The 19,553-nt window shown below is 39.6% G+C and overlaps 1 protein-coding gene across 3 annotated transcripts in view; it reads right to left on the reverse strand.

The window, feature by feature from the left end:
* Nucleotides 1-19,553, reverse strand: part of usp34 (ubiquitin specific peptidase 34) — a 76,787-nt gene that overhangs the window by 42,190 nt on the left and 15,044 nt on the right. For all 3 annotated transcript variants that reach the window (XM_084714667.1, XM_084714666.1, XM_084714665.1), the window contains exons 3-13: nucleotides 18,511-19,069; nucleotides 17,053-17,103; nucleotides 11,721-11,870; nucleotides 10,458-10,525; nucleotides 6,850-7,042; nucleotides 4,722-4,783; nucleotides 4,272-4,353; nucleotides 3,974-4,066; nucleotides 2,430-2,555; nucleotides 2,173-2,302; nucleotides 357-487 (exon numbers count right to left, since the gene is read on the reverse strand). In XM_084714667.1, coding sequence (XP_084570793.1) covers nucleotides 357-487; nucleotides 2,173-2,302; nucleotides 2,430-2,555; nucleotides 3,974-4,066; nucleotides 4,272-4,353; nucleotides 4,722-4,783; nucleotides 6,850-7,042; nucleotides 10,458-10,525; nucleotides 11,721-11,870; nucleotides 17,053-17,103; nucleotides 18,511-19,069 — 1,645 coding nt within the window. The remainder of the gene's footprint in view (nucleotides 1-356; nucleotides 488-2,172; nucleotides 2,303-2,429; nucleotides 2,556-3,973; nucleotides 4,067-4,271; nucleotides 4,354-4,721; nucleotides 4,784-6,849; nucleotides 7,043-10,457; nucleotides 10,526-11,720; nucleotides 11,871-17,052; nucleotides 17,104-18,510; nucleotides 19,070-19,553) is intronic.

The raw sequence follows: 19,553 nt of genomic DNA on the forward strand, positions 1-19,553 counted from the left end.
CTCCTGCCATCAGGGCAGATATCTGATAACATCTGTTCCCCCTGCTGCTGGGTTCTTCAACAAGCTGTAGTCCTCGTTGGTATTGCACACATACTTTAACAAATGTCTAGTGGAGTCTTAATGCTTTTATGGCTCATTACACTTTATAATGATGGCACCTACTGTATGCTTTTATTTATATATTTACGCTCTTTATTCAATCAATCATGCCCCTCTAGGACAATAACGATGTGCTTGACAGAGAGTGTGTGTGTGTGTGTGTGTGTGTGTGTGTGTGTGTGTGTGTGTGTGTGTGTGTGTGTGTGTGTGTGTGTGTGTGTGTGTGTGTGTGTGTCTGTGTGTCTGTGTGTGTGTACCTCTGTGTCGGACAGCCTCTGCTGGCTCCTCTTGCTGCCAGTCATCATCTGGTCGTCCATCTCCATGTCGCTGCCTCCGCTGTGCTGAGTGTCGCTGTTGTCGCTGCTGTCCGGACTGGCGGCTGGCGAACCTGAAACCAGACAAGATGACAGGATGAGAACCAGAACCAGACAGAGAAGGAAATCAAAACCTGCCACACAACATCCACAGAGGTTGAGATGTCAGAGACAGAAGAATGCACCCAGTCTGAGGAACCTCATCTGTGACTTTGACACTACGTCTGTTTTGTCGAGGGTATGACTCGGCGTAACCCGACTTGATGCGCTTTTGGTACCAGGTACTTTTCTTGATTTTTTTTTCCCCCACTGCAGCTGAGACCCCCCTCAATGTGGGCAGGATTCTTAGCTGATTGCCATAGCAACACCAGGTGAAACTGCAACTACATTATCTTCGACACAACTAAAACACAAGAACAATGGAGGATTATCATTTCCTTTTGGCAAACAATTGGCAACCAAACAAGAATGTCTGCATTTTGTCGGTTGAACACGGTGCAGTATTGTGAGCTGCCTTTTTTTTTTATCTTGGTCGCATAAATAAAAAAACGACAGTGGCTATTCAGTGTCACTGTGCAAGACATCTATGAGTGTAGTGGCAATTCTCTCTAACAAATCAGCCTTTTAGTACCAGCTCAGCTCACTTGGAACGTCGACCATGGTGGTACCAAAAAAACAGTACCAGGTAACAGGTACAGTCCACAACTTTTTACACTGGAAAATCATAAAAGAGTGACTCAAGCCAAGCTGTACCATGCAATGGAAATGAGGCTTAAGAGGTGGATTGGTCTTACACAGATTTCACTGTTGTAGGTGAAAGAAAACAAAGTGCATTGGTGGGTAAAAAGTAACAGTCAAGTACTCAACTACTGTACTAAAGACCAATTTAATTCAAGAACTTTACTTGAGTATTTCAGTATTGTGCTACTTAATACTTCAACTCTACTACATTTCAGAGGGAAATGTTGTACTTTTTAGTCCATTACACTTATTTGATAACTTAAGTTAGTAGTCAATAAAGTGCAGAGCAATAAAACAAAATAAAATCAACAAATAACTTATGATGCACTCTTAAGAGGTTGACGCAACACTTAATTGATCCCAGAGGCTAACTAGCAGTTTAAACTATAAAGTTAGAGCTGGTGATATAGTTTACAGTATAACTAATATCTCAATTTTTTTAGGCAATACTGCAGTATACGATATATATATCTCGACATACACATTTTCTCCAAAACAACATACTGTAAATTCTCAAATAGTGCAGACATATGATAATCTTAAATAATGATAGATCTGGGCAATATATCAATATTATATGTAAAAGTAATATAAAGTAATTAAAATTATCTTCACCTTTACCAGCTGCAACATTAAAGTGATAAAGAAATTAAGGCATAAATAACTAGATTCCAATAATATAATACATATTATTTTGAAATTGGTCATTTTGCATGAGTATTTTTCATACTTTAAGTATATTTTGATGGTAGTGCTCCTGTAGTTTTACTGAAGTAAAATCTTGAATGCAGGACAGAGTATTTCTACACAGTGGTAGAAAAACAATAGCCTTTATTTTTTTAGAACCACTTTTACTGGAGTAAAAGAACTCAGCACTTTTTCCACCACTACCAAAGTGTCAAGAGAAAAGAAACTGTAATGTCTGGTTGGTTGGTTCGTCGTTGCTGAGACATTTTAAATGTAGCTCTTACATTTCCATTCATCAGTGTTAATTTGCCCTACATGAATGCAGACTGACCTTTCTTGTTGCCCATGGGGATGTTGGTGTTGAGCAGGGAGGCGAAGGAGCTCTGTTTGGAGAGCTGAGCTTTAGCTGCCAGGGCGTTGTTCCACAGAGCCTTGATCAGCATGGAGGCCAGGTACAACGTCTGAGGAGGGAGGGAGGCGAATGAGCGTTTATCACAGAAAATCAACACCTTAAAATGCAACTGTCTGGTTAGGATCACGTTTATGGGTCGGTCGGTTTTGTGTGTGTGTGTGTGTGTGTGTGTGTACCTGCTCGGTGTGGGCGCTGGGGTGCAGACCTGACACCAGGTTGAGGACGTGGCGAAGAGGCACTGGGTCCAAGTTTTTGATGAGTGAGGGGAAAAGGTCGTGGATGTAACGGCTACAGTGTTTGAGCTGAAAGAAGAAACAAAGAGCAGAAATATTTTTATACTTAGATACTGTCTGGATACAATATTATAAGAAATTTAAAAACACTTAATATGGGTAAAAATAGCATATAATTACATTATTATGATTTTATTAAGACTACTTGAGTTTTATAATTCTATATTCTACTATTCTACAGTATTTAACAATAATATCAACTGTCCAGTTTGCACAGCTGTTAGAATTTCATCCTAACATACTAACAAAAAAAAACTAGATTGTTTTGTGTTGTTTCTGTGTGAATTGTATATAGTTTGTGTTAGACAGTTTGCAGGTATGAAACCCTTGATTTTCACACCGTGTAGTGGATTTTCATGTGATAAAATCCAATAACGAGTTGATCACAAATCAGCGTGAGGTTTGTTCTAATCAATAAATCATTCTCTATAATACTCTTGAGTTTAGAGGAAGATTCCATGTAAAACAAACAAGCTATTTCCATTGAGAAACGTTAATATTCGGGGGTGCACAATATTGGATTTTTGTCATTATCTGATATTTTCAAACTGATTTTGGCTGACCGCAGATAGAAACGTATAATGCACACATTTTCTCCACCTAACTGCAGACACCATCAAGTGTCTCCTGTAGTGAATTAACATTTTATTACGCCTCCTCTTATTGTTTTGGCCCACTGACAGATGCAGACATAAAGTACAATGCTTTTCAAAAACCTCACGCTCACTGGGCAAAATAAGAAAACTACTGCTGGTTCCTTCTCTCTTCAAAAAAATTTAATTGTCTATCACAAACTGATGGAAATTATCTTTGGTAAAGAGCTCACAACATTAGATAAAAACACAATATAAAAACAAACACCTATGAAAGACTCATAAAATTAAATTTGCATTAAAACACAAACAATTCCATAAATTAAAATGGGCGATTAAAGTGTTGAAGGAATCCTTACATGACAGACGCTGAATAATCCTTGCAAATAGCAACTTTGATATTTGTCTCAGACACGTCAAAACACCTACAGACCGCAGACGTGCAGGTGTCATGAGCGCATAATTAAAGTGTCATCTTATTTGCCTGCCTTGTCAGCAGAAATGTTCATTTCGCACCACGGCAATATTTAATTTTAAAGCCTTTATTGGCTGACACAGAAGATCTGCCAACATCATCCTGCATCATTATTAATATTCAGTAGAGACGGATACACGCTGGAAAAGTTCTTTATCTTTTTGGTAAATGTTCAAACCTACATTATCTAATAATAATTATTAAAAAGGAAAAATATTATTACTCCAACTTCACCAAGCCAGCTGGCGTATGTGGCTTATCACAAAGATAAATCCTGTGGGCTGCTTCACGAGTAACAAACAGGTTAATGGAGTGGAATAAAGTGGTGTACAGTCAGGTGTAAATCTGTCTCTTCGTACCTGAGCTGCAGCCCAAATACAGTCCACATGCTGCGTGCTGAGTCGGCCCTCTGCAGCCAAGAAGTTCAGGATCACTTGGCACTGTTTAATGATCTGGAAAACACACACACACACACACACACACACACACACACAGTGTAAGATCAGCAGTGCTTGGAGAAAAAAAACCGACCTCCACTCTCCACTGTTGCACTTTTAAAGTGAAGAAGCTGGACTGGCAGGCTGGAGAAAATGCATTTTAACACAAATAACTAAAGAATGCAACATGTTTGCAAACATACTGCACCAAAGGTCTCACCTCAATGTGCAAATTTGGTCCGAATATGTGCTCAACCACATTGTTGTGGATCAGCCAGTCAGCTAGTTCCTTTGCTATGGACCTAAAGGGGTGAAACAGGGACAGAATGAAGAGTTCAGAGATGCAAAGCAAAACACACTGTAACAAGAAGAGCAGAAAACCTCCATTTATCGTTTTGCAGGATGTTGTGCTGGTGCATATTGACCATATGGATTTATTTGAACTGTTTTAACCCAACAGGAGTAAAAACAGGTGACAGGAATGTGTCTTTTCCTTCATCTGTGTTTTTTCATTGCACTCCATTCACATGTAACATGTTTATTTACATGAAAATGTAGTAAAACAAATTACACATGCACCATCTGAGACAGTGAGATCACTGTGTATATAAATGACTGAGTTCACAGACACCTTCATGCACAGGCATCTGGTCCCTTTAAACCAACTTACGTTTCTGTGTCAGACACCAGTGACTCGTTGTTGCAGACGTCATTGAAGGTGTGTAGTTGGTTCTGAGGAAACACACACACACACACACACACACACTTCGTGATGAGTGAAGAAACAGTACATCATGCATCGTTGTACAAGGTTATTTCCCATCAGTGCCATACCAAAACCTTCAAATTAAAAGACAGCTGTTGGCAGACAAACAGCCTCGTGGCTGTAATTATCACTGTTTCCTGGGAAATACGGGCAGAGCCAAACTTCAAATTGCATCTGGGGTTTTTAATCAGCCTCTTTAAACTAAATCAAATTAATCAAATAGAGCATCAGACTTTGTAAGTTGCAAGTTTTACAGTGATAAAATTCACTAACATTTAAGAGGAAACAGCGTTAGTTCATGTTCTAACCGTATTAAAACAAAACCACTGACTTGTCAGTAGATAGTTTGATAATAATCAACAGCATGTTTATTCATAATGACTACAGTGCTACTACAACCAACACAAAACAATGTATTTCAATTTTACAATGAGAGTTTCTAAAACCTTCTCTTCATTGCCAATTTTATGAGTTTATAGTCAATTATTACTTTCTGGAGAACAAGACAATACATGCGCAAGTACTTTTCATTCATGTAAGTAAAAATGCTACGTGCAAAACAAACTGCTGAGCATTTACATTTTAAAATTCAAAAATTGTGTGCATGTTCACAGAGCAATGTTATATTGCTATGCATTAAAATGCAAAGTACTGCATGTTGGATGTTCATGTTAATATACCAAAAGGTAGTAAGATTGCAAATGCTGAATGTTATGAGATAAAAAAGTTATAATGCTGACACGCTGAACTGTGAGCATGTTAACATAGAAAACATCCTAACATTAGAATATAGAATGCTATACAGGCTACATGTATCCTGCATTCACGTGGTGTCAGAATAGTTGGAAAAATTAGTTCCCAACTGGGAAAATTCATGTGAACGCCCCCTCAAGTCAGTACAACAACTGCTGACAACAAAGTTAGGAACATTTTGGTACATGACTTGCTGAGTTGTTGTCTGTTGATGCAGAAACATGGCGGACGACAGGCCTGGGCAATATATCGCTATTATAACATGATATGAGAGTAGACAGACAGACAGATGATGGATTTAGGAAATCATTATATCATCATATATCATAGGTCTTGTGCTGATTTTAAAGGCTACATTTTCTAAACTTATCAGACTGTTCTATTGTTTGCCTTCACTCACTCTTTTAGTCATTATATCCACATTATTGATGATTATTGATAAAAAAAATCATTGTGTTAATATTTTGTGAGATATAGTCATCTCCTACAATACTGTCACACCTATCGAGATATTTGGTCAAAAATATTGTAATTTCTACTCATTTTATCACCTTAATCGCTTCCATCCATTGGAGTACACAACATCAATATAAAACTCGACCACCATGACAGGTTTTTTCAGCTGTATCGCCCAGGTCTAGTGGACTAAAACAAATGTATTTTTGATGGTAAAAAAAACTTATTATTTCACTTTTTGCACATACATTTTTTACTCACATGTAATTTTAGATTTAGATTAGTTAATGAGTTAATTAGTTCGAGAATAAACTGCTGCAGCAACAAGTCTGTCACAAAATCATCGGGACATTAGTCTGAGCCAACCCATCACCCAAAATAAAATGTACAACAACAACAACAACAACAACAACAACAACACTACCCTTTAAACGTTCATGAACACACTAATGTCAGAGGAACCACTTCCTAACACAGGAAATGGGACGAAGAGCATCTTAAAGCACAGCTGGATCTAATTCCCCCCTATGACAATGCAGAGTTGAGCCTGACAAGCTGAGACTGACATGTCCAGAAATGGCCGCTGAACAGAGGATTAAACCCATTGGAGAAAAAAAAAAACTGGCGCGTAATGAGCATTAAAGCCTCAAGATTCCATCACTGTGTATTGAGCAACGTTTTTAGAAAACTTCATGTCCCCCTAACAGGACAGCTGTTTAGGTGTTACTGTGACGAGCTCCATGTAGACGCCCTCTTAAAAAAGTTCCGTTCAGCCCGACCCAGGCGGCGGCATGAGTTCAGTCATGTTTGGAGTGTGACTCACCGTGATTTGGCTGAGTCCTGCCAGCCTCATGGTGAGCGTGGGGGACATGAAGTATTTGAAGGCGAGGTCAAGGCTCTCCTTGTCGAAGCACAGCGCGCTGTCCAGCGGCTCCTTCACCGTGCTCCACATCAGGTCGGCCATGTTGCGCGCTGCGCTCTGCCGCAGCTCCTGGTCCGACAGCTTACACAGATACCTGCAGACGGCACAGCACATAGAATTCAATGAGCTCACTGGTCAAAAATTTATCAGCTGACAAACATTTTAACATTTCTGCACAAAATTCATTGAATTAACTTAAACCAGCGTAATGTATTTGTTTGGAGCGAATTTTAATTTTATTGTGTCCACCCAAAAGCCCAAACTGATGCTGACATCTCTGAAAGAACTGACAGTTTTGTTGATTAATACCTTCGACCTATCAAAAGTTAATTAAATCATTATCGAGATAACAAAGCACATCTTTTTAAATAAATAACTGCAAGTTCTCTGCTTCCATAAACATATATGCCCTCCTTAAGATGTAATGTTGTTGCCACACCAGCAACAGCAGCACGACTGCCACCGACTTCAGAGATACAAAATTAACCACCAGCACTTCAAACAGGAAAAAAAATCCACCAGGAAGAATTTGAGCAACTCAGGGGAGCAAAATGCCAAGACACATTGCGACTGTGATAACGGAAAAGACGAAGAGCGAAAACTCACCAAAAGCATCCCGAAAGATTTTTTCGATGATGATCCAACTTTTCACACATTTGAGAGAATTTCTGAGTTCATGTTTAATCATTTTCCTTTTCCTGCCTGTGTAGGAGTACAGTCCGATATCTGATCAACAGCACAGTGCCGATGACTCATCCATTCTTCACTCAGGGCTGGGATAGCTGGGTTTGTGGTTTTCAGATCTTTCCTGATGAGCTCCGAGGCTACAGTTTGCTGCTAAAGGGGTTTGTGTTTTGCTGATCAAACTGATTTAAAACTGATATTTAGGTCAAACAACTGCCTTGAAAAAAATTAATCCCAAATCTTTTTTCATTATGATTCATATGTTCATGTAACTGGCAAACATACTTTCAGTAAACATGTTTTCTTTAACATGAAATTGAACCAGCAAAACATCAAGAACTGTGTGGTGAAGACTAACTGTCAGGGTACACAGACTCATGTGTGTATAAGCTCTTTACGCAATATTACTCCAGGAGTTGAACTTAATCTGTCATTTATTGTGATAAATACAACAAGCAAAGCTTTTTTATATATAGATAAAATCAACACGGCTGTGCAGTGAATCCCAAAACTTTTTTGGTATCAAATGAAATGTTTGAAGAGGAAGCACTGAATATCAAACAAGAATAAGAGGCTACAGCCACTCCAGCTGCTCTGAGAGGCTGTGCTTAGGTGCAGTGATGCTTTAAGCCAACATCAGCATGCTAACATACTCACAAAAACGATGCACACATGTGAGTGTTTAGCAGATATATTTACCATCTTAGCTTAGCATGTTAGCACTTAAGACTTGTTTACTTGCACTAAACACAAAATGCAGCAGAGGATGATGGGTATGTCAGTGGTTTTGCAGGTATTTGATCATAAAGAGACCGAGAAAATGAACTCACTAAGACATATTTCACCCATTAGTTATTTATATGTTCAACTCATCAGAAGCTGATTATTATTTATATCTTGTTTACATCTTCATACTTGCAATATTGACCTAACAATAACAACAGTGCACTGCATTCATTTATTTTTTCTGTGCATTTAAACCAACCAATACTTTTATTTATAATACTTTTATCCTCACACACTTATCCCCCATCTTCAGAATTATCGTTGCTTTACACTATTGCATACAACTGTTGTATATAACACTCTTATTTCTACTTTTCTATATTGATGTAAAGAGCAGTTTAATGCACATTTTGTTAACGTTTTTTACATACGTACAATTTCTATTTCTATTTCCATTACTATATTTTCTATATGCTTACATATATTTCTATTTTGGAATGGGAGCAACTGTAACGCAAACAATTTCCCATCCCAGGTATCAATGAAATATTTCTGAATCGTGTGGTGAAAATCTGATATTACAACAGCCCTAATGTGTTCTTTTAAAGTTTCAGCATTTCATTTTGTGTTTCATGTCATCTTGTAAAGTTTTACTCAGATGTGAATCCACATTGATGCAACTAATCCTTCATCTTATTACTCAAACTAAGCGTGCTCATGCATTGTTGTCGTGCATCATAGCCGCTGGTGTGTGCTGCCCTTTAGAGTCCCTGTTAAAACTTAATGACAACAAATCCTCTCCTCTTCATTGCAGACAAAACTGAAGCTTATGTATGAGCTTCAGAGACAAAGTTTGCTCCTTGATGTTGAAATTATTGTCCAACACTGAGGTGGATGGATATTATGAGGGGGAGGAGGTGTTGGATAAAATCATGGAATGACCCTTTAATCAGTCTTATTACAGCCCACTGTGAGTCTCTGCTCAGTGAGACAGAAGAGCCGGCGAGGCAGCATCAGCCTGCCTGCCTGCGTCACATGACCGGGCCTGCCAGCGCTCTGCCTCCTCTGGGGTCATGTGAGGAGAGGTTCACTGGAAGCCTGGCAACTGTTGCCATGGTGACGGAAGCTCTTCCTAGCAACACATGTGTGGCACTTTGGTATTTGGGGGAGAGAGCACGAATGAGCGAGGTGCACCGACTGACTGACTGAGCGAGAGAGACAGACAGAGGCAGAGGAGGGAAAAGAGCTCTGAGACCGAATCGACCACGTCTGGCTTCGTCACTTCAAACGGCAGCAAACATTGACAAGGAGACACACCTAGAGACGGTTTTATAAAGCATTTAAAGGTGCAGTCTGTGAAATTTGTACAGAGCAACACAGGATTGAGATAGTTACTGACTAAGACCAATTGTCATATCTAGATTTTTGATTTCCTCTGATTTTAATCTAACAGTCACTACCAGTCCTCTGCAGAAGCTGCATTTCTTCCAGCCTGATTTGGGTGGAGGAGCTGTCGGCCGCAGCGCTGACAGGGAGGCAAGGTGTTCAACAAAATGGCAGCTACTCAGTCATATACAAACCACGGTCTTAGACAGGCCTGCAGCAGAGTGCAGGGGCTCAGAGTTAGACAGGAAAAATGCTGTCTCTGTTTTTACGTTTCGTTACAACAGCTTAGCGGAGAATCCATGACTGTAGGGGCTGCTGAATTTCTGAATTAATTCACTTCATCGACAAGCATAAGCAGAAAAAGTAACATCTGGGGTGTAGGAGATAAATGTTCTATTATCCACTGATTATCAAATTTAAATTTTAATCTTCTTTTTCTCTCCCTCTCCAAGGTGCGTGTACATATGAGTTTGTTGATGATTTGGTTCTTTTGGTTGGCTGATTGTTCTGCCTATATGCATATACAAAATGTCACATGACCAAAACACAGCCAGTGCATTAAGTCACCCTAAGTACTGACAGTGTGCAGCAGCTGGATTTTTCTTTTGTACCAACAAGAAAGTGCAACATCTGCGAATGAGAGGAGAACAGTGCCACAGCAGACTGTAGCCTCTGTTAACAAACAAAGTGACATCCGTTTGGAGTAAACTCACCGTATTACATAGGTGCGGAACGGTATGATGTGCTGCATGACCGCAGGAATGTGCAACCATATTCGGATCTGTAGGACACAATGCAAAGTATTAACACCAAACTTAAGTTAATGCACTAAAATACAGCAGATGATCAACACTGGGTGTCTTTAAAACTACAAGTATCTCAGCTGCAGGTAATGATGCGCGCCTAATTACAGCTAATGCAGTCTGATAATTATTTTGTCCATCCAACTTTTATCAGTGAGGATGAGGAGGTTAAATATTAGAAACACCTGTCAGTATAATACAGGTTGAAATAAGCACTAATAAAAGCAGCATTTTCACCAAAAGCACCCAGAATTTATAGTCCCAGGAACTACTTTTTAAGAAACTAAAAGGTTCCTTTTGCCCTTTGAAGACTTCGCCATAGAAAGCGACAAACCGTTGTCTCTAACTGTGCGATGTGGAAACGACAGTAAGCTTGGAGTCGTGCTGCTTTTGATTGTGATTTGCTGCTTTACCGTTTCAAAGCACCATGAACAACAAACAAACTGCTTTGTGGCGGCAGATTTTTTAAACATTAATTAACACACAATTTAATGTTGTGAGTACTCAACTAATCCCCCAAAGCTCCCGTACTTTTGGAAAGTACCATCTCCCAAGCAGGGACTTTTTGTGGGGTGAAGTAATGTTCCTAGAACTTAATTTAGATCCTGGTCCCTGCGGTGGAAACACACAGATATCCTCCAAAGGTTCCTAGTCTCTGGGGAAAATTACAGTGGTGGAAAAGCAGCTCGAAACAGTTCCAACTATTACTGAATATTAAAACCTTTGTGAAAGACTGTTGTATCAGACTGCACTAGTTGTAGATAAGTCAGTGGTTCCAAAACTGGATGACAGGGGAGAAGGACAGAGTGACACAAAGTTAAATGAATAGGACTTCTGTAGGTGAGATAAACAAAGAAGAGCTTGCTGATGCTATCATGCTAACATTCACATCACTAAAGTTAAACTTGAATTCTGTTTTTAGTCATTTACTTCCCCAATTATTGCTAATGATTGATTATAACTGTGTGGCCTGAGGGCCTGAACTTTTTTCAGCCTCTACAGGGGGGGCATGCCAGAAAAAATACATACACCACTGAGCTAGATGTACCTAATAAACTGGCAAAACATCACCTTCCCTTCAAATCCATCTGAAAATTTAATCTCTCAATATTTTATTTAGTTGTGATGCAGTGTGGCTGTGGTTTTCATTTGTGCTTGGGTTGGCCGACTCACGTTAGAGACGATGGTGATGAAGGCGTGGGCGATGGGGAAGGGGAGGCTCTCTGGAGTTCCTGACTCAAAGCACTCCTTCATCAGAGAGAGGCCGTGCTTCCCGCAGAACAGACAGACGTAACGCAGCAGATGCAGGGGAACCTCCACGTCCTGGTGGACAAGAGGAGACAACATCAGATACATCTCATTCTCATCATGCATTATCAGATGCTCATTTGTATTTCTATTGCAATTTTTTGTTTGCTTTCCAGAAGTGGAAGCATTTGCTGAGTGGCACGTGTCTTCATTTACAGTCTACTGTGATCAACACTGTTTTTGCAAAAGGAAACACATAACTGTTTGGGTGCATATAGACATAAAATCCAGGTGACAGTTTAAACTGGTTATGCATCTGTGAAATAGCAATACTAAAGGTAAAAAAGACGAGCCTTAATTATTTTGGTCTGACAATTTTTTACCATAAAAATTTGCAGTACACAGTGATTAATATGAATTACAAATGTCAACAACTGCCATGAACACTGCTGCAAAATACAGTAATGTTTGTTAAAAGACCTGATGTGTTTCTTAACATTTACTTAAAACATCTTTCAGACTTTGACAACAAGTGCGTTGGAAAGTGTGGTGTCGTGCAAATTTTGGTGCACTTAACAATAAATTATTGAATAAGGGTGCACGGATCAATTGGCCGATATTCATTCTGAACAGGACAGTGGTCTCTATAAAGGCCAATCAGAAGAACCAATGAGATGACAAAGTGCAAGGTTGGAAATAAACAGCCAGCGAGAACCAGATGTGGGCACCAAAATAGTCACATAATGAAAAACTGTGCTGAGAGTCTCTTCCATGTTTTGGCATCATTTATGCTGCTTTTGTTCTCTGTTATCTGTGTCAGAGTTTGACAGACACACAGGGACAGGGACCTCATGGTGCATTCAAGTGCACCTTGTAAACTCAAATCTATACCTGAATGGCTACAAAGGTAGTTTAAAATTGGACAGTTTCTTTTTTTTCTTATTTTCCTTTGTTGAAATACATAGGTCCACATCTCTTATTACTTTCTTGCTCTTTCACTACAGCATTTTTAATAATTACATGCTAAAACCATAGCAATATCCCATTAATTTCTACATGGAATAGGACTACTTGAAAAAAAAAAAACCTCAATCATATCCTTGTACAGCTGGTCCGCAAGTACCTCTGTGATCATTTTAAAGTTGTTTTATTCCTAATATTCAATATTGTCAAGAATTAAGGCTGCAACTAATTATTATTTCAATAGTCAATAATTAATTAATAGGTGTTTGCCTATTAAATTTCAGAAAATGGTGAAAAATGTTGAACCATGTTTCCCAAAACCCAAAGTGGCGTCTTCAAATGTCGGTTTTGCCCCCAACCCAAAAATATCCAGTCTACGGTCACACAGGAGTAAAGAAACCAGAAAACAGTCCCATTTAAGAAGCTGGCGATTCATCTAATAATCGGTTAATGATACCATGCGTGCCTCCTGTATGAAAGTGTTATAATGCTCTTGTGGAAGAAAAATGGGAGCAAATTCCTGCACCCAAATACTAAAATCCTGAGGAAAGTCTTCCCAGAAGAGAAGGAAGGATTGGAACAGTTAAATAAACAATCCTACATGATGAACAGAAGGCTTCAAATAAACCCCATAACTGGTATTGGCTGATACTCCTTCAAGCCATCAGTGATTGGCCTCCTTCATTATGAACTTCAGCACAACTCTAAAACACTGATTGGAATCAGTGCAACTTAACAGTAAATCGAATTTAGTTCATCTAAGTACATCAGTTAGTGTAGTAAAAGTTGTCCAGCTCAATTGTTTCTTTCCATTTTTCATGCAGTCTGTTCTTCATCCATCCCAAAATCCCCAGCCCCCCCAAGCTTAATGAAAACTTCACCATGGTAAGAAGGTAAAAACCACAGAGCCAGCAGATTATCAGGGGAAACATTACAGCTCTCTGGGGTACAGTGAATTCATCTGCAGGAAACCAAACTATATCCAATAAACACCGAGCACAGCTCTTTTTCCATCTTCTCCAGCATATAAGCCCTAACCCCCCCAAATCTACCAACTACAACATACACACAGGCTCATTTAACACAGTTTAGAAGCACTGCATTCCTTTCCAAAACACTGTTATTAAATTGATTCTAATCTCTTAAGATTTTCATCTCCGAACACAAAGAGCAGCGTTGGGAGCACAGACCAATGAAAGCCTGTTACCATGGACTTCATGAGGCTCAGCACACTGTAATAATGTGGGCGTCAATTTGACAAAACAACCAAAGACGGCAGGAAATGTAGACAATACTTAGCTAAACAGAGAACTGTACTCAGTCTGAAAACAACAAAAAAAAAAAACTCAACACACACCGGCTGACATGAACCAAAACTATGATAGCAGGACTTTCTGAAACTTTCCGTCTCAGTCTGCGAGTCAGAACTGAACACAAGTAAACATCTACCATAAACGGAGTTATTGTTCTCTTAGGTTTTTTACCCAGTGTGATACTGGTTACTTTAGTTAATAACAGTAATTTACAAGTCTAGAAGTGACGTGCCTTTTTTGGTGGTTTTTATTTGTAGGCCTACACTGATTCACACGTCTTCTTTTCACGGCATCTGATGGAAAAGAACAGAATAATATATAAAAGATCTGTCTTTGTTTTATTGTCAATCTGATCCACATTTCTGAGGATTTTCCGTCCCATTTGAAGCTGTTTAGTCAGTTGATATCAAAAACAAAAGCAGTCCAGAGGAGAGAATAAACTCAAGCTGGGCCACCTGACGCAGAGCAGATTGAAGCAACATGAAACCTCACATTAGACAGCATTTATATTTGGATACTCAGCCGCCTGGGTGTCAGGTTTCTGATCTGAGGTCAGGAGACTCCAAGAACTCTCCAATAAGTGAAACACAAAATGGATCTCAGAGCAGCATTCAAAATGACGGATGAAGGATGGTTTTCTTTTGTTTGTTTGTTTTAATTCGGAGCTGCCCACAAAACACCGGAGCAGAATATACTAAAGTCTGAATTGAAAATAGAGAGCGAACAGTCAAATATTTGATAAAATACAACTGACTGTCACTTAGCCCCTCCCCAAAGTAACAGCTGTCCAGAGTGCGTCTGTCAAGCTTTGGATTTCTAAACATGCCGAAGTCGTGTGCATGGAGTCGTTTTTCCAAAACCACAAGCACATATCCTGAAGTGTAAGGAATTGATATAAAAACTGTGTGGTTGCCTCCATCGTTAGCATCCATGATTAATTAGCTCGCTACCTACAATGGCTAGGACGATACACTTATCTCCCAATGCAACACTATCAGGAAATCGACCATTGCCGATTCAATATGTATAACAATTCAATGTTAAGATTTCCTACAATTTTTGTTTGCTTCTTTTAACACTAAACCATAGGATGAAGTTAAATCATACACTTGGAAAAACTGTTACTCTTACTTACTTTTTGATGTAAATGTTGTTCTTGCTCATCAAGCTGGTGCCATTAGAAAATAGTAAAATATGATTTTAGACATAACGCTCACATTTGAAACTGTCTTTTTAAAACCGTGAACTTGACTGCGTAGAAAACTGGTAAATAAAATGTACAACAGCATGAATAAAAAGGATATACTTTTTAAAATACACTGCTACATCTAGCTGCTCCGAGTCGAGTAGTCAAAAATCAATTACATATATAATTGTCCCGTATAATTGTCAAAGTTGGAGCTGTATTTTGAGTTTTGACCTTTTGAGGTTGCTGTAGTAATGTGAAATTAGCAGCCAATAGTTTGTTTCAAGGGATCAGACAAAACTGAAAAGTTAAGAATGTCAAGTAAAATGGATCAATTTGTTAAGATAATATTACTGCAATCGCAATGCTAATTTCCATTAGCTTGTCAATGGAAATTCCCATTATATGTTAGCATCAAGCTAACATACTCGCAAAACAAGATTATTTTTTTCATCAAAAAAACATTTAAGCTGCAGTAGGCAATATTATTTCATTATAATTTTGGAAATTATTTCACCAACAATAATTAATTGAAGGGCCCTTAAAAAAAAAGTGTTTCGGTGAGTGCCCACCCCTTTGTATTTAGTTCTTTTTTGTTGCTGTTTTAAACTGAATGTGATCTGAATTAGGGCTGCAACTAACAATTATTTTCATAGTGGCTTAATCAGGCTGATTATTTTCTCAATTAATAGCCATTTTCCTATAAATTGTCCAAAAAATATTGATCAATGTTTGGCAAAGCCCAAGATGACATCCTCAAATTTTGAAAATATTTAGTTTACTGTCAGAGAGGAACAAAGAAACCAAAACATGTTCATGTTAAGACGCTGGAATCAGAGAATGGACTTTTTTTTTTATTTACTCAAATCAATTAATCGATTATCAAATTATTGGCAATTTATTAATAATCGATTATTCAATTATCAATGCAGCTGTAGTCTGAATCAAAGAACCAACTTTAGCTAGCACAGAGAGCAAAATAACTCGGATCGTAGACTTACATGCGTGCTTGACCAGATTTTACAGAGACACTAAACTTTTGTCCAGATGAAAATTAGATTGTTGACTTCAGATGACTTTCAGAAATTTTAGACAAATCACAGGAGGTGACTCTTAAAGGAAGTGAACTAACACGTCAGTAATTTTTTTCGCCCTCCGGGGCCGATGACGAGGCATTACATGTATTTCTTTCCTGTGTTTCTGTCCTTCACATGCTCGTTCACTGTGACCTCGGACAGCAGCCAGAGAAGACGTGACCAATAAACCTCAGTCTCTTCAGCGGCCATGTGACTCTGTTTGGCACACAATGGGCCCCCCGATGTCCTCGTCTCTCTCTCTTACAGCAATTCCCAACATGCCTCAGGCCTACATCTAGTTATCATCATCATCATCGTCGTCGTCGCCCCTGCTCCCCCAGCTCCTGCTCTGGATGGAGCACAGCTGTCAGGTTTGGGCAGCGAGCTTGTTCGTGCAGCTTCCCAACAGGAGAGAACAAATGACAGAAATAGAACCAGCCCGAGAACACGACAACGACAGGAATCTCACTTTCTGAGTCTTCGGCAGACAATAGTTCTCAGAGCAGCCTAAAGTGAAATCAGGCATCAGGAGCTTCATTTTAATGAATGAGAAGGTCTGTTTTTCTGCAGCAATGACATCACCGGCGCGAACTGGCCTCAAGGAAACATGTTTTTAAGGGATTATTTCCTGCTGTAGGTGTCAGGTGATTGACAGGAAGCAGAGCGTAACCAAATGCAGCACTCAACTAAGTGAAATAAGGGGAAGGTAGTTTGCTTACGTTCATGTCGCAGAAGGAGCCGAGGATGTTGCTTTCATGTGCAGATATGTCCTGGAGAAAAGAAACAGAAATGCCAGGGTTTTAGAAGATATGCATGACAGCGTGTATCATCCTAAAACGGAGTAATTACAGGGCTTGTTTTAATTCCAAGTTCTGTTTGGTTAATGAAATTAGAGTTTTTTTAATCACAGAAGGATGTGTTTTGCTGCTGTGAGCAGAAAAACTACAATACATCAGTGCAGTATATATATATATATATTTTTTTTTTAATCAAATCGTGCAGCCCTAGAGCCTGGTTTGATCTGGCCAGGCATCACCAGAATAATCTGTAAATGTGAGTTTGAACCAGATGAAGCCCGATCATTACCTCTCTTTTCAGGCTTCTTCTTCAATTCAAGATCTTTTATAAAAAAAATCAAATAATGATTCATTGGCAGATTTCATCTTTAAGGTCTGAGTTTGCCCTCCAGACACACCGCTATGATTAATATTTTGTCTAACATGGTTTCTCCACTATCATGAGAAGCACTACTTTCTCCCTCATTGGTGAAATTATGGATTTGGCCACGTGCCCCCAGTCATTTCACGGGGGTTGTTACACTCAAAAGAATCTATCCTCATCAAAAATCGAATGGTGACCTTAAATAAAAAGTCAAATCAAATCATGTCAAATCACTGACACACCTACTGGTAAGTACAGTTAGCATCTTTTTTTTGTTTATGTTAGCTCGTAACTGGCAGTGGCTGACACTTGCGTACGAAGTGCACAGACATCTCTTTCAGTACGGGGATGTGAAAACACCTCTCGAGTGACAAACTTTGCAGATACAAGTCAGTATAATCAAAGTCAGAAATATGCTTATCTGACATCTTGCTGAGAGACAGATCCGAAAATCAATATCACTTAGCAATGGGATGTCAGTTTCAGCTAATTTTGCTTTTGGTAGCCAACGGCCATTAACCGATGCTGGAGAGCACAGAGCGATTCTGCATAAAGTTGTGAAGATTTAAATTAAATAAACACAAAAATAGTTCCAAATGTGCTCTTCATTGTTGAACAGCAGCAAAGACACTGAGTCTGTATCTCACTTTTTCTCTGTCTCTCAGTTAGTTTTAACAGAATTTTGTCGCACTCTCAGCACCGATCAGCTGAGCGGACAGAGTGAACTGGATGCTGCTCCGCACTGCAGCATGTGTGTTTGAGAGAGAGGGAGACAGAGAATCGTCCAATTTAATACAAACAATGAACTGATTTTTAAGAGCTTTAAATGAAGTAGAATAGACTATTACTGAACCTAATCTGATTTGTTGTTGAGCTGTGCACAATGAAGAAACAGGACATACAAATTTGCAAATCTAGGGTGCTGTGTGCTCAAATAACAGTTGTGCAAGCTTGGTACCCAGCACAACGCATGGTATTGGTGGTGTTTTAGGTGTGTGATATGGACTTGTTCTTACCTCTATGGTGGGGTGTGTGTTGTGTTTGTAGGCTGTGTAGAGGGGGAACTGGATCTGGAAGATCTTGGCGGCACACAACAGCAGTTTCTCTCTGTCCTCTGTGCTCCACGAGCTGAACGGATCCAGACTGTCGCTGCTGCCGTTTGCTCCGACACCACCGTCACTACCCCCAGACCCACTGCCACTCTCCCCAGGCCCCAGTGCTTCCATCTGGGCTTCACACGGCTGGGTGGCCCCCTGACCCTGGCTCTGGGTCTTGTTCTGGTTCACGTCGGGGGCGTCGCCGTCCTCTTCGGCAGAGTCTCTCTCCACATTCACGGGTTCGTCCTCCCCGGGCGAGGACGGCTGGGGGAGGGGCCCGGGTGCAGCCTCGCCCCCACTCCATTCAGACCCCGCCCCCTCAGTCCCGGGCACGCCCTTTCTATGGGTGTGGTCCTGGACGCTGCAGAGACGGTCTCTCAAGCTGCTGATCTGGGCGATGACCAGGTTGATGAGGGCGTAGACCAGCTGGTTGAAGACCTCCAGGTGCTTGTACTCCTTGAAGCAGCAGAGACATTGTCTAAAGACAAAACGCAGAAGAAACAGGAAGTGTTACAAAAGGCAGTCAACATGGCAACAAAGCTTCATTCTCAGGCCTGTCACTTCAGGATCTCACTGTGGTAGGGTGTAGTACTGAAACGCAGTGAGAATTTGGACTGGGCAATATAAAGATATTTTACTGATATAGTCTGATTTGTGACTACATACTGTTTTAGATTTTGGACATTGTTACATGTTGTCTTTTCCTGGTTTTAAAGGCTGCATTACAGTAAAATGATGTAATTTTCTGATGCCGTCTTATTATTTGTCTTTACTACTTAAGTCATTATATCTGCATTACATATTTTAATATTTTGCAAAAGAATACAAAAAGAGTACTACTACATTCTTGCATAATTGATGTTGTATCCACATTACTGATCATTACCAAAAAATTGGTAATTATTAATTGATCAATTGTTGCAGCTCTAGACTGAAACAGCTCATCAGTCAGCAGGGTGGGC

This window comes from Lutjanus erythropterus, chromosome 3 (genome assembly GCF_056507025.1).
Source record: "Lutjanus erythropterus isolate fLutEry1 chromosome 3, fLutEry1.hap2, whole genome shotgun sequence".
Taxonomy (NCBI): Eukaryota; Metazoa; Chordata; class Actinopteri; order Lutjaniformes; family Lutjanidae; genus Lutjanus; species Lutjanus erythropterus.